Below are 13,361 nucleotides of genomic sequence, written 5' to 3'. Positions count from 1 at the left end.
ACGTTCCGCAGGTCAAGTTACTCACAATTTGGTACGGCGCCAACGACGCCGCACCTGCTCCCAGCCCACAGCACGTCCCGATAGACAGATACAAATCGAATTTAAGCCATATCATCCAAATGGTGAAATCGCCGACTTCAGCATACTACTCCCCCGAGACTCGTATAATCTTGATCACACCGCCGCCAGTAAATACGAAGCAATGGGACAGGCTTGACAGTCCACGTGTATTCGAGACGACGAGGTCGTACGCGGGGGCTGTCAAGGAAGTAGGTGAGAAAGAGTGTGTTCCCGTCGCAGATATCTGGACAAAGATATTCGATGCTGCTGGTCGAAGTGAAGAGGCATGCGAAAAATACCTGAACGACGGGCTACATCTAACCAGTGATGGTTACAACGTATGCGCGAACTTGAATTCTAACTCGTCAGGCTTGCTAACTTTCAAGATTAAAGATCGTCTTCCAAGCCATCATGGACATTGTGGAGCGCGTGTATCCTGAATTAGATCCTACTTGGGAAGCACATGCGAGGATGCAAACTGTGTTTGTACCGTGCGTTCTCTTTGAACCTATTTTTGCTGCAGAACACTAATGCATTTATGTGCAGCTGGGACCAAGTAAACGTACAGAATCCAAGACCATCTCTGATGAAACGAAAAGCGCAACTTTAGTCCTGAATATTGAATGTCTTTTTCTTAGATTTGTGGCATATTAGATCGTGTTCATGCATGAAACGAGATGAGAGGGAGGATTTGGAACTGTAGGTGTAACTTGACAAGGACGCGGCTGACTTTCATATCGGCCACACAATCCCGACCACATGATTAGTTTGCTGGATGCCACTTCGAATTCATAGGTTGCTGTTGAGAGAGATCAGCAACTATTCCCGCTCCTGCTCCTGCTCCTACATACATACCCACATACCCATTCCAAAGTTCTCATTTCAAATAATAGCAACCCGTCGAACAGCACAAGCTGGGTACTGGGCGAATGCTTACTGAGTTCAAACTTCCGTCAAATCCTATCCTGATCAATCGGTCATAAAACAAGGAAATGTATGGCTGCCAATGTACAAGATGTTATTATGCTCATCAGTGACTCCATCACTCAACGTGGATGGGAACAAGGAGGCTTTGCGCTGTTACTTGCGGGTATGTAGACAACATACATTTCGGGAACTAGAATCTGCGGCCACGACATCTAGAGATAAAACTGATGTTACCAACCGCGGCCTTGCAGATTATCAAACGGATTAGGCAATTCCTGTATGCGAGCAGGTCAAAGACATGCCTTTGTTGGGGACGAAGACAGGTGCTCGGTGGATTTTTAACAGATCTTTGCCAAGCAGCCTGAGCAGCATCAGGTCCCAAAGGCCAAGCTAGTCACAATTTGGTATGGCACCAGCTTCCAATTCATGACACGTCCCGAGAGACAGATACAAAGCAAACTTGGTCAGATGGTAAAATTGCCGACATCAGCTTACTACTTCCCGTATAATCTTGATTACCCCGTCACCAATGAATAAGAAGCAACGGGGTAAGCCTAAGTCAATGTGTTTGAGACTACGATGCCATACACGGAGGCTGTCAAGAAAGTAGGTGCAAGAGAGAATGTGCCCGTCGGACATCTGGACGCAAATATTTGATGGCGCCAATCGAGGCGAGGAGGGATGCAAAAGATGTTTGATCGATGGGCTGCATCTTAACAGCGATGATTGCGAAGTACGCATAACCTGGGATTCTGAGGGTCTGTCAAGTTTGCTGACTTTCGCCAAAGATTGTCTCCAAGGCTATCGTCGATATCGTAGAATGAATGTATCCTGAACTGAATCATTCTACTGAATCATCACATAGTCAAAATGTGTTCATACCGTGACGGTGCGTCCTCTCTGAAATTATTTCTACTGCAGTCGGACGCTAGCGTTCATCACTGATGTGTTTATGTGCAGCTGGGACCAAGTATGTTTACAGAATCCAAGACCGTCTCTGACTTGTATGCATTATTATGTATAAATTATAATTTCGTACATACCTGCCTGATCAAGAAACAAAAGACAAAATGCACGTGACGAATATCAACATACGCCAAAGAAGGGGCAAACAATTGTTCTTTTGGCCAGTCTTCTCATCAGCACATACCACTGGGGCGAAATAGTGCGTAGGACCGAATCAGTTGCGGAGGCAGGACACCTCATACCCTCAGCACGCGATATTCTTGCTTCTTGCCTAGTTATACCGCTTAATTGAGCGCGTCGCTGACCGTTTTAGGACAGGATCCAAATTTGTTGGACCTACAGTCCGCATCAAAATTCGCTTACGTTTTCTATTCTGTTCAAGTTCGTTGCACTGTGAGCAATACTCTGGCTGAAGCCAAGTTGGTTAAGTCATTTAGCAACGATAGCTCACTCTTATTCTGTACGCACTACCCAGGCGCGGCCTCCTCCGTTAACACTATCATTACGTTCAAGGTGAGCTATGCTTCATCTTTGGATGACCAACGCGCCGGCATAAGCAAACCATGAGGAAATTCATTTACGCGAAACTCCCAGTGGTTCAGCTTATATGGCCAAGTGGATGTTGCTCATTTTCTATTGATGCTTTTCTTTGTTCAGCTCTTTTCGTACCCTAAGCCATATAAGATCGCTGATTTTATCGTTGACAGCCACTACTTTCGGTAAATCCACCGGCCACAATCCGTTTCTTTGGGCCACATCTTCGTTCGGTATGTGTTTCTTCTCATAATCAAATGTCTGTGGACCGTGGATGTTGTCCATTGACTATTTCCTCTCTTCTTGGACACTCCTTTCTCTTGTAACATCTTGTGCTCAACCTCTCCAACTACCATCTTGTGCTCAACCTCTCCAACTACCATCTGGCACTCAAACGCTGTTTATTGGCTCGATTATTTGACTTGTTTCACATTAACCTCTCACGAACCATGTCTGATTCATTCTTGAAACGACTCACAGATTATCATTCGAACAAGCTTCCAAAAAAAGCTCAATTCCAATCTTCCACTACGGTTTCTCGCGACATGACCTTCTTCTCTACCCTTTCTTCGGCTTCGGCTTCGATGCAATACCTACACGCGCCACCTGCTCCTTCTCGCAAGCGCAGCCAGATGCTCAATCCTAAACGTGATGATATTGATGATTTCTTGTCTTCTGACCTTGAGCTGTCGTTTGCTTCTACCATGTCTCTCAACTCTCCTCCACGTGACACAATGACGCTCGCGCAAGATCACGATGTCCCAATGGATATCTCGCCTGCGTACCGCCCCCTTCAGAAGGAGAATGAGAAGACGAACAGGCCTACCACGCGCCCCCGTGCATCCACCAGTGCCGCTCGCATTTTCGGTCAGGACATGAGCAACAGCAATTTCTCCAATGACTCCGTCAGCACAAAAACTGGCTCTCAAGCAAACTTCAAACGAACCCAGCGCAGTGCGCTTCCTATGGAGTGGATAGTCGCCTCTAAGCCTTTAAGAACCTCTCAGACAATGGGTGGAAACATGTTTGCTCCGGTGAGTGATCCTTTTAGTTTAGACCAGCAGGCTTGTTGCTTACATGACTGCACGGGCAGCCGCCGGATGTGTCTATTTCTTTAGCGGCTGATGACGCCATGGACGTGGATCCTGTTCCCGAGGTTTCTGCGCAGGACCTGTTGCCCTCTCCGCCTCTTTCTGCAGCACCCGCTGTGACTGAGTTTAACAATCTGTTTTATGGGGCTATGTCCCAATCTTACTTAGACACCCCTGGAGGGCTGCAGCCAAAAAAGCGTCGTTCTTTATCTCCGGAGACCATTTCGCGGGTTGATCATGAAGCTTCGTCATCGCCTGCTCCTTCGTCCCCTTCGCAGCACAAGCTAGATCGCATGGCTACCTTCGCCAAACCTGCACTTCAGGGCCTGGGAGTCCCTCCTAACGCAAGCAAACGAGCCCGGCGTATTGTCTTCTCAGCCTTGGTACAACCCGGTGTTCCTTCGCCACAATCCGCATACCCCACGCTTGATTCAAACGCTTCGTCAGAGAAGCAGTCATCACTCGAATTGCCTCCTTCGCGACGTGCCTTTTCTATGGTGCCATCCACTGTCCTCGAACACTTCTCTGATGAGGGTTCTTCTTTCGACGATCCTGACATGTCCTCTCCCGCCCAGGCATACGCCAAGCGACAGCAGGTCAAGGCCATCCGCAGACGCGACGGAACGGAGGATTTCAGACCTCTGACTGGCGCGATCGCTATGGTTCAGCGCGATATGTTTGAGAGTCCCTCTGCGAAATTCATGGCTGCAGGATTGCCAGGATTTGGTGATAATGAGACACTGGGCAAAGTCTTACCATGTCACCGCGTGCGCGAGGATGGCTTGATGAGGGTCGTACCGAAAACTGTGATTGTTTTTATCTGCAATGTTGGTGACAACACTTAACGCCTTGTTTCCATTTAGCTGGATGACCTTCTTGACGGTGCCTATAATTCCCGCATCGCAAGTTTCCACGTTATCGACTGCCGCTTTGACTATGAGTACAATGGTGGACATATTCCCGGCGCCGTCAACATCAACACCACCACTGGCGTGGAAGAATTCTTGCTTGGCGTGCAGAAGCCTAAACCATCTGTTAGTGGCGACTCCCAGAAAAAGACTATCCTGGTTTTCCACTGTGAATTCAGTGCAAAGAGAGCTCCAACATTGTAAGCCGAAAATGCCTCGCCGTTTTCCCTCCTGACACTAATTTTGCGATGCCCTTCAGTGCTAAACATCTCCGTGCCAAAGACCGCGCGATGAATAACCACATATATCCAAAGATTCATTATCCGGAGATTTACATCTTGGAAGGCGGGTACTGCGAATATTACAAACAGTGTGCTTCTCGCTGTCGTCCTCGGGGCTACGTCACGATGGACGACCCCAACTTTGCACTTTCCCGCAAAGAGGACTTGGATCAGTTCCGCAAGGGCAGATTTGGACGCACCAAGTCATACGCTTACGGTGACCTGGCTTCGAAGGTTACTGGCATGACTCAACAGTCATCCAAGAGGAACACAGCGCCTGCTGGTGCTCCCCAGCTATTTGCTGCCGCAAACGCCGCTCGTACACGCCGTAATGGTCTCTCAACTGTGACTGAGATCGGTAATATCACCCAGACAGACGACGAGGAGACCGACATCGGCGACAGCCCCTGCCCCCCTCCCAATAAAGGTACCATGCTGTTATCAAAGGCGAAAAGACTGGGTCGTGTCGGTATGACCCGCTCTGAAACTTTTGATGCGACTCGCATGGCTGCGCATTAATTTTAACCCGACCTCTCCGCCATTGCTCCATTTCCTGCACATCCAAAGTGCCGTTTAGCGCGTTTGCATTTTGCATGTCCAGCGATTTCGTGATCAGCCTGATATCTCCCTAGTCTTTCTCTACCCCCATACCTGTCGAACGGCTGGAACCCCATTACGCTTCCCCGTTTCGTCCAAATATTCTCTCCGACAACCTCAGAAACAACCATTTGTCATGTCATGTTACCGCACGCTGATCTCCACGCTCGTTATGCTCTATGCTGCTCAGGCCTGTAAGGTATATTTTCGAACTCACGGTGAAGCCTTCCGCGATACGTCCCGCCAAGCATCTTTTCACCAGTCATACAAAGCCCCTTCACCAACCATCTGATCCATTGGACACTCCATTTGTTTGAATATTGCATTAGTCATGTCCTATCTTCTGGTCGTGGCTGCTCAACTCTCCTACAACTGTTTCATGTGCCATAGACAATTTTCGCTGCATCTCTTATATATGTTCAACATCTCTTTCCTCTCACTTTGATTCTTTATTTGCCTCGCATCTAAGACTATCGATAGCTATTTATGTCCTTTGTGGTCTTGTCCGTTTCCTTTCGCCTCAGTATTTATCCGCTAGGATTCATCCCTTGGCATCTTTCAATCATCAAATGTTAAACATTTATTCACCCTTACCTCCCGGCCTGCTGAGTACAACATGAGCTTCGATTCTGTTTCTGCTGAACATGGTTATCGATGGACAGTTGGCTTGTGAGAGCGTGCAGATAACCACGATTTTCTATTCACTTTTTGTTCAAAATCTTTCATTCATATTCGTTGGCAATATTTTTCGTTATGGACATGTTATTGCATAGCTTCGCACCAGTGGAGGAAGCTATTGTAGAAGTTATTATGCCTGGTCTATCACGAGTCAACGTGCTTGGCTGATCGCTAGCAAAGTGTGATTGAGGTTCTCTATCCAACACGCACCAAGGTCAGGGCAGCTATTCCCCAGCAAAATCATAATTATTCATGTCGCTAGAAGTACATCTGACTCGGAGATACTGATGAACGTTGAAGCTGTACGGGGGCTTGCCTGCTATACCTTTCAAACGGTAAAGTGACATTTAAGTTAACACCCGCTGTGATATTTAAGATGCGCTTGTACAAATCACAGAGTTTTTTGCCGCAAGTACTCAAGTCACTTCCACTGGAAGCTTGGAGTTATGCACAGTTCGAACGACGTGAACCATAGGAGGCAATCTTGCGTAAGCAGACTGCAGCGGCACAAATGTCAGCAACTGTCCTTGAGTTGGAAGATCATCTAGACACAAGATGTTCCAACGCGATCCTCGAGCTGGCGCGTTTCTCGGTGGTGACCGCGTGTCAGGCCAAGATATACGGGATCAGAATGGTATGTGGTTTGGTAGTCATTAGTCTTCAGCTCAAATGGTGCGTCGGATCAGTGACCGCGGCCCTGGCCATCGCAAATATTGTCAAAAGTTCTCTGGGTCCACTCGGGCTCGATAAAATGCTCGTTGACAACATTGGAGTGCGCATCTTTTGCTTTAGGTCCAAGCTTTTCTTTCTTACTTTCATTAGGAAGTGACCATCTCGAATGATGGCGCAACTATCCTGTCTCTTCTGTCTGTGGAGCACCCAGCTGGAAAGATTTTCGTCGATCTCGCGCAAAAGCAGGATAAGGAGGTTGGAGATGGTACAACCTCTGTGGTCATCATTGCATCTGAGCTTCTTCGACGCGCGAACGAGCTCGTAAAAGCGAAAATACATCCGACCACGATCATCACAGGCTACCGACTTGCTTGCAGGGAGGCTGTCAAGTTCATGCAGGATCAACTCAGCATCAAAGTTGATTCTCTCGGTCGTGATGCACTTGTAAATGCTGCCAAGACTAGCATGTCTAGCAAGATAATCGGAAAGTATGTTGTTTGGAAACTTTTCGCAGTACATTCCCTCAAATCCATTTGAAGTGATGATGATCTATTTGCCCCTATGGCTGTGGACGCCATGCTTGCTGTCAAGACTATTAACTTGCGCGGTGACATCAAGTATCCGGTCAAGGCTGTCAACGTGCTCAAGGCTCACGGCAAAAGTGCCAGAGAATCCCTGTACGTCCAAGGTTATGCACTGAACTGCACGGTTGCTAGTCAAGGTCCACATACTTTTTTCTTGCGCGAATTAATCACTGAAGTAGGATATCTAGCAATGAAAAAACGCGTAACCAATGCAAAAATTGCGTGTTTAGACATCAATCTTCAGAAAGCCCGCATGCAGCTGGGTGTGCAGATCCTGGTCGAAGATCCAAATCAACTAGAGGAGATCAGGAAACGGTTAGTTTCAAAGTAATTGTTCATTTGGTCCTTGTTTGAATGTGCTTTTGTAGTGAAGCAGAAATCACGCTGGAACGAATTCGCAAAATTTTGGCATCAGGAGCCAACGTTGTTCTGACCACAAAGGGCATTGACGACTTATGTCTGAAAGAGTTTGTTGAAGCTGGCGCGATGGCAGTTAGAAGGTGCAGAAAGGAGGACCTCCGACGCATCGCAAAGGCAACAGGTGGTACGCTCATCTCAAGTCTCGCGAACTTGGAAGGTGAGGAGACATATGAGGCCAGCTACCTCGGTTCAGCGGACGAAGTTGTCCAGGAGCGCATCTCCGATGACGAATTGATCCTCATCAGGGCACCAAGGTGGTCAACTCTGCATCCATTGTTCTGCGTGGAGCGAATGACTACATGCTAGATGAGATGGAGAGAGCGTTGCATGATACCCTTTCCATCATCAAGCGTACTTTAGAAAGCGGAGCTGTTGTTCCTGGAGGTGGTGCGGTTGAATCTGCCCTCAGCATTTACTTGGAAAACTTTGCGACAACCTTGGTGAGTTTCATACTTGTCGGCATTCCCCTCGGTGAGTTTATGATTACACATCAGGGATCGCGGGAACAGCTGGCGATCGCCGAATTCGCTGCAGCTCTGCTTTCAATCCCAAAACAGCTTGCCGTCAACGCTGCGAAGGATTCCACCGATCTTGTCGCCAAACTGCGTGCTTACCATCACGCCGCGCAGAACGCGCCTGCGGGTGATCCGAAAAAGGTGCTACTTCGCTACGGCCTAGACCTTATGAACGGAGATGTCCGTGACAATGTTGTGGCTGGTGTGCTGGAGCCGACGATGAGTAAAGTCCGGAGTTTGAAGTCGGCGTACGAGGCTGCCATTTCGCTTTTGCGGATTGATGACGCTATTCAGTGCGTACCGGGTAAGTGATTGCCACCCACCCGGAAGTCTGTCTCACTGATCCTAACAGAGCCAAAGCCGGAAGCAGACTCACATGGCCATTAAACAAAGACAGCCTTGCGTTGACAGTCTTACGTGTAATTCATACGCCTATAATGCTTACTTACATTGAAAAGTATGCAATTGTCCTTGAGAATGACCGGAAATGCACGTAATAAACATCTACGCGATTGTCACGTGATTGTTCCACGCGCGGTTTGTTTGTGGGGACTCGCGTTGCACTGCTTAACCTTCTCCTCACTGCGCTGCATTTGCAAAGTCATCTTAAATTCCAAATACTGCCTTCTTGGACAGAAACGCTATTCTACGGGGGACTGGATTTAATCATATTTCTGCCTGACTTATATTCTCATGCTTTAGGCCTGTGCTAATGCCACTGGAAGATTCGAAAGCTGTTACCAGGCCTGCATTTCTCCCACAGATCAGACAGCGTTTCCAGACCCTCATATGGACTTGTCTTGATTTCGACCTCGTCAGATCTGCAGCTTTCTATGCGGAACTTTACCTTGTCATGGACGAGAACAACCACGATGCGCGTCATCTTTATGCCACAGTACTTCTTCGATCCGGTCAGCCACATTCAGGGCTACAATTAGTCACTGGTGTTCATCAGTCGAGATGTAGCGGATGCTTGGAGATCAAGGGAAAGTGTTGTGCTGCTCTCGGTCGGCATAGGTTAGCACATGAAGCTTTTGACGCTAGTTTACAGGATCCCACCTATACCCCAACGGGTACGCAATTCCATTCCATATCGCCGTACACTTACTGACCTTCTCTGCAGCTTCTATGGGCCCCCGAACCTCGCGCGCGTTTCCGGAGGAAGCTGCAACACGATGTCGATCTGGAACGATGGCAATGAAAGGCAATCTTCCTGAGCAGGCTACTCGTAGTTTCCGACAAGCTCTCGCACTCAACCCCATGTTGTGGGAAGCATTTGAGGGCTTGTGCTCTCTTGGTGACCATCTTGAACTTATTATCCCATCCTGCAACTAACCTAGTTGACTTCCATTCTTAGGTACGTCTCCTGATGTAGACGAGATCTTTCCAATGCGCCCCGTTCCAGTGAAACAGGGTCCGCCAGAAGAGCCCCCACCAGTCAAGGCCCTCTCTGGCCCGATTACTACTGGAGTTGGATTTTTTACGCCTGATATCACTGCCAATACCACTCTATTTCGTGGGCGCAAGAACGTCCCTCAAGCTTTCCGAATGGATCCTCCACTAGATCCACACGACTCCATGTAAAGCGGTTACGACCCTCTCATGATGCAATATGTCTGACATGGTCTTCTGCATCATTTTTAGCGCTACTAACGAACCGTTTTTTCATACGGAGAACTCATTTCTTCACCCTCCACCCCGTAATTCTAAATTCGAGATTGTAGGGCCTGGCCCGTCTCAGCCCGCCGCTCGACCACTATCTTCAGCAGATGAGACTGGTCCCGTGCAGAAGAGACTTCGATCAACGATTCGACAAAAGAGCACTGAGACTGTCGCATCCAAGCCATCCAAGCTGACTGTGGACGAAACCTCGAAAAAGGCACGCGCACGCCCGGCCCTAAAATTTGCTAATATCTTCTCATCACCGGGTCGTCGTTCTCAGCCCGTCATGTCATCCAGGCCAGTTGCTGGTGGAGGAATTACTAAGAATGAGAGAGGGAGTGCTGCTGTTGCGCCGCGGCGAAGCACGCGGCTCTTGAGTGGCACTACTAGCAAGCCTCTCAAGGTTAGTGGTTGGATTTCGAGCCTGTTTACCTGGTCGTGTTTTAGTCTAATATCAATCACTGACTTGTTTCTTGAAGCATCCACCTCCACGAGATCGTCGCCGACAGTTAACTACCTCGCGATCACGATCAATAGACTCGGATGGCGAGGATGATGCCAATCTGCACGGAGAGGTCGCGTCCTCGACCTCGCCAACTTCGAATGCTCAGTCACCTCCCTCTGAGACATCTCCTGCGCCAAGCAATTGGACCGCAGCGCATGAACTTGCTGCTCAAGAGGCGTACGATTCAGAGATGGCAGACCAATACATCTATGATCTGCTCCGGCGATTTGCACGTGCTACTCGAGCTCTATCCAAATATGATTGTTACTCCTGTCTTATGGAACTCGACCAGATACCACTTGCACACCAGCAATCATCGTGGGTATTGGCGATGGTGGGCCGAGCCCACTATGAACGACTCGAGTATGCGCCAGTACGTAATTATCATTGGCATCACCATATACTCCTTTCCATTTACGTTATTTTTATTATAGGCAGAACGAGCGTTCAGGGCAGCTCGAGCTCTGGAGCCTTATCGGTTGGGCGATATGGAGGTTTACTCAACTCTTCTATGGCACCTTCAGCAGAACGTGCAGCTTTCATATCTTGCGCAAGAACTTATGAACATAAACCCACGCTCTCCGCAGGCGTGGATTGCAGTTGGCAATCTTTTTTCCTTACAGAAAGAGCGGTCTCAGGCACTTACGTGTTTTCGACGAGCTGCTGAAATGGATCCGACCTGTGCTTACGCGTACACCCTTAGCGGACATGAGTCTATTGATGAAGATCTGGATAAAGCTATCGGATTCTTCCAAACTGCCCTCCGCGCAGATCCGCGACACTACAATGCTTGGTTAGGTTCATGTAACACATTAAGTGGCTTCTCATACTGATTGACTTCGCCGCAGGTATGGTCTCGGCACCTGCTATTTGCGGATGAGTAAAATACGCCTTGCTGAGTATCACTATCGCAAGGCGGTTGAAATTCATCCAAATAATGCAGTTTTACTAGGTTGTGTGGGCATGGTGTGTCGCTTGTTTGATATGACTTTCCTGACTCTAATCCACCCTTGCTGTGGCTATCGGCTTCTCAGGCTGTCGAACGTCGGGGAGACAAGGTGGCTGCGCACTCATTATTTGATCAGGCAGTTCGCGTAGCACCAGACAACGCGCTCGTTCGTTATCGTCGAGCAAAAATCCTTATCTCCATGAAAAGATACGCTGTAAGTGAACACCTAGTTACCAGGCTATGATCGGGACGTTGACCTCCATTTTTTTTACATAACTTTTCTCCCACGCTCACAGGAAGCGCTGGAAGATCTACTTCAGCTTCGTGACTCATCTCCCGAGGAGTCAAATGTGGTGTTCCAGATTGCGAAAGTATATCGGTTGACGGGTGATGAGGTAAAATCGGCGCACTGGCTCGCCATAGCACGCGATACATCCCCAAAGAGCGTCAACAAACTGAAGAAACTTATCGATACCGTTAAGGACGAAGAAGGCAGGGATGACCAGATGGATGAAGGTTGAGGGGGCCGTATCTGTCGGAACGGTGTTCAAGTCGTGTAGATAGCGAGTCGGTGCATATAACTTTTTTTTTATCATTTGCGTGGTGGCGTTATCGCAAAGGAGGTTGTTTGGGTATGTTTGTTTTATCGGCGGTGAGCCGGGTAAATGCTTCTTTCCGAAGTGTATCATTTTGAGTCATTGTCACGATTTCTCTATTTGAAAATTCCTATATAAGACCGTCTTCGCCCCCTGCCGTCCCCACTTTTCCCTCCCCGTCCATCACCATGTCTGCATAACAAGCTCTTCGTCTTTAAACAGAGCCCCCTCTCCGATTCATCATTGCCGCGTCCCTTTAAAGAGCGTAGGCCCATCATTCTACTGAAGTATGGTTAACAAACTTGCCCGTAAATCCAACAACGGCACGATTTTGTTCGAACCCTTCATCGTCTATCGTATACACCGGTCAAACCAGTTTCAACCCTGGTAGAACAATCTTCGATTCGGGTATGTTATAATATATAAGTATGCCAGCAAGGAATCATATGCTAACGTTCTGTTTTGGACGCGTTAGACGCCACTCCATCATACGTCTTGGAATTCACCACCTCCCACATGTCAGCAGAACCCGTAGACCTTTCCACCATGGCCCGTTCCAAGTTACATTCAGCTATGGGAGGCAGCCTCCACCGCTGGGTACTTCTCAAAAATTCCATATTTCGGCCACCTCGTGCCTCCTATGAGCCCAGTGTGGCGACCAGTTCTTCCTATTCGAAACATATTTATATTTCAAGCGATGATAGGGATAACGAAGACGATGATGATGAAGACGAGTTGGATTCGTTCATGTTCCCTGATGCTTCCAAACTTGTGGGGGTCGGAGCCAGTACATCCGAAGCTGAGTGGCTCGACTCACTTTTAGAATCCCTAGTCGAAGGTGGAGGGGACGCATCGGATACCGACGTTCGCATATCCGTCCTAGCAGCCGAGATGATGAAGATCCCCCACTTAGCCCCTTAACGTCACCAATGTCTTCGTCGGACGACCTACTCAGCCATCAAGCATATGTTGTGCCATATCCTGTGCCATATCCGCCATTCCATCCACCACTTGTTCATCCATATGACCTTGGTCCCATCATTGAGTCTCCTGTTTCACCATTTCCAGCGTATGACGCTTTGCCGTACTATGATGCCGATGAGTTAGACGATCTATCGGTCCCAGAAGCTATAGAGGACACCTCCGACGACGAGTCCGACGCCCTTTCTACACCTTCCCTAGGGCGCTCGTCAGAACTTGACTTCGTGGACCCGACGTCCCTCCCTCTTCCAGGGCAACGGAGGAGGCGACGGTCACAGCCTCATGTGTACATCCGACACCCGGATTCTTATTTTGATCGTTATGCGCTCGACCCCCTTCCATTTCCCGATGAAGATCACTCCACTTCGTATAATGCTGTCTATCATGAATGTTAGTTTAGCCTTTCTTAACCTAGATTCTGCTCTTCTGCTCTAT

General features: G+C 48.4%; 4 protein-coding genes across 4 annotated transcripts; all 4 read left to right on the top strand.

Annotated features, from left to right (window-relative positions):
- Nucleotides 1-3,032: 3,032 nt before the first annotated feature.
- On the top strand, nucleotides 3,033-5,286 carry BJ212DRAFT_1257364 (uncharacterized protein; the record flags this gene model as incomplete). Its single annotated transcript, XM_041329848.1, has 4 exons — nucleotides 3,033-3,521; nucleotides 3,581-4,384; nucleotides 4,442-4,686; nucleotides 4,746-5,286. 4 exons carry the CDS (start codon nucleotides 3,033-3,035, stop codon nucleotides 5,284-5,286), a joined length of 2,079 nt encoding a protein of 692 aa, XP_041199819.1.
- A 1,311-nt stretch (nucleotides 5,287-6,597) lies between these two features.
- Nucleotides 6,598-8,620, top strand: BJ212DRAFT_1443173 (chaperonin Cpn60/TCP-1 family; the record flags this gene model as incomplete). Its single annotated transcript, XM_041337786.1, has 9 exons — nucleotides 6,598-6,676; nucleotides 6,729-6,814; nucleotides 6,865-7,202; nucleotides 7,254-7,435; nucleotides 7,487-7,613; nucleotides 7,667-7,922; nucleotides 7,964-8,158; nucleotides 8,213-8,537; nucleotides 8,586-8,620. 9 exons carry the CDS (start codon nucleotides 6,598-6,600, stop codon nucleotides 8,618-8,620), a joined length of 1,623 nt encoding a protein of 540 aa, XP_041199818.1.
- A 325-nt stretch (nucleotides 8,621-8,945) lies between these two features.
- Nucleotides 8,946-11,870, top strand: BJ212DRAFT_1258008 (uncharacterized protein; the record flags this gene model as incomplete). Its single annotated transcript, XM_041329907.1, has 9 exons — nucleotides 8,946-9,306; nucleotides 9,357-9,530; nucleotides 9,591-9,813; nucleotides 9,878-10,298; nucleotides 10,375-10,773; nucleotides 10,835-11,193; nucleotides 11,249-11,366; nucleotides 11,435-11,563; nucleotides 11,646-11,870. 9 exons carry the CDS (start codon nucleotides 8,946-8,948, stop codon nucleotides 11,868-11,870), a joined length of 2,409 nt encoding a protein of 802 aa, XP_041199817.1.
- A 591-nt stretch (nucleotides 11,871-12,461) lies between these two features.
- BJ212DRAFT_1443169 (uncharacterized protein) lies at nucleotides 12,462-13,321 on the top strand (the record flags this gene model as incomplete). Its single annotated transcript, XM_041337785.1, has 2 exons — nucleotides 12,462-12,783; nucleotides 12,837-13,321. The coding sequence occupies 2 exons, from the start codon at nucleotides 12,462-12,464 to the stop codon at nucleotides 13,319-13,321; spliced, it is 807 nt and encodes a 268-aa protein (XP_041199816.1).
- Nucleotides 13,322-13,361: the final 40 nt, after the last annotated feature.

Source organism: Suillus subaureus (genome assembly GCF_016647635.1).
Source record: "Suillus subaureus strain MN1 chromosome Unknown BJ212scaffold_1, whole genome shotgun sequence".
NCBI lineage: Eukaryota > Fungi > Basidiomycota > Agaricomycetes > Boletales > Suillaceae > Suillus > Suillus subaureus.
The sequence above is the reverse complement of the archived record's forward strand: the minus strand, read 5'-3'. Positions and strand labels throughout refer to the sequence as shown.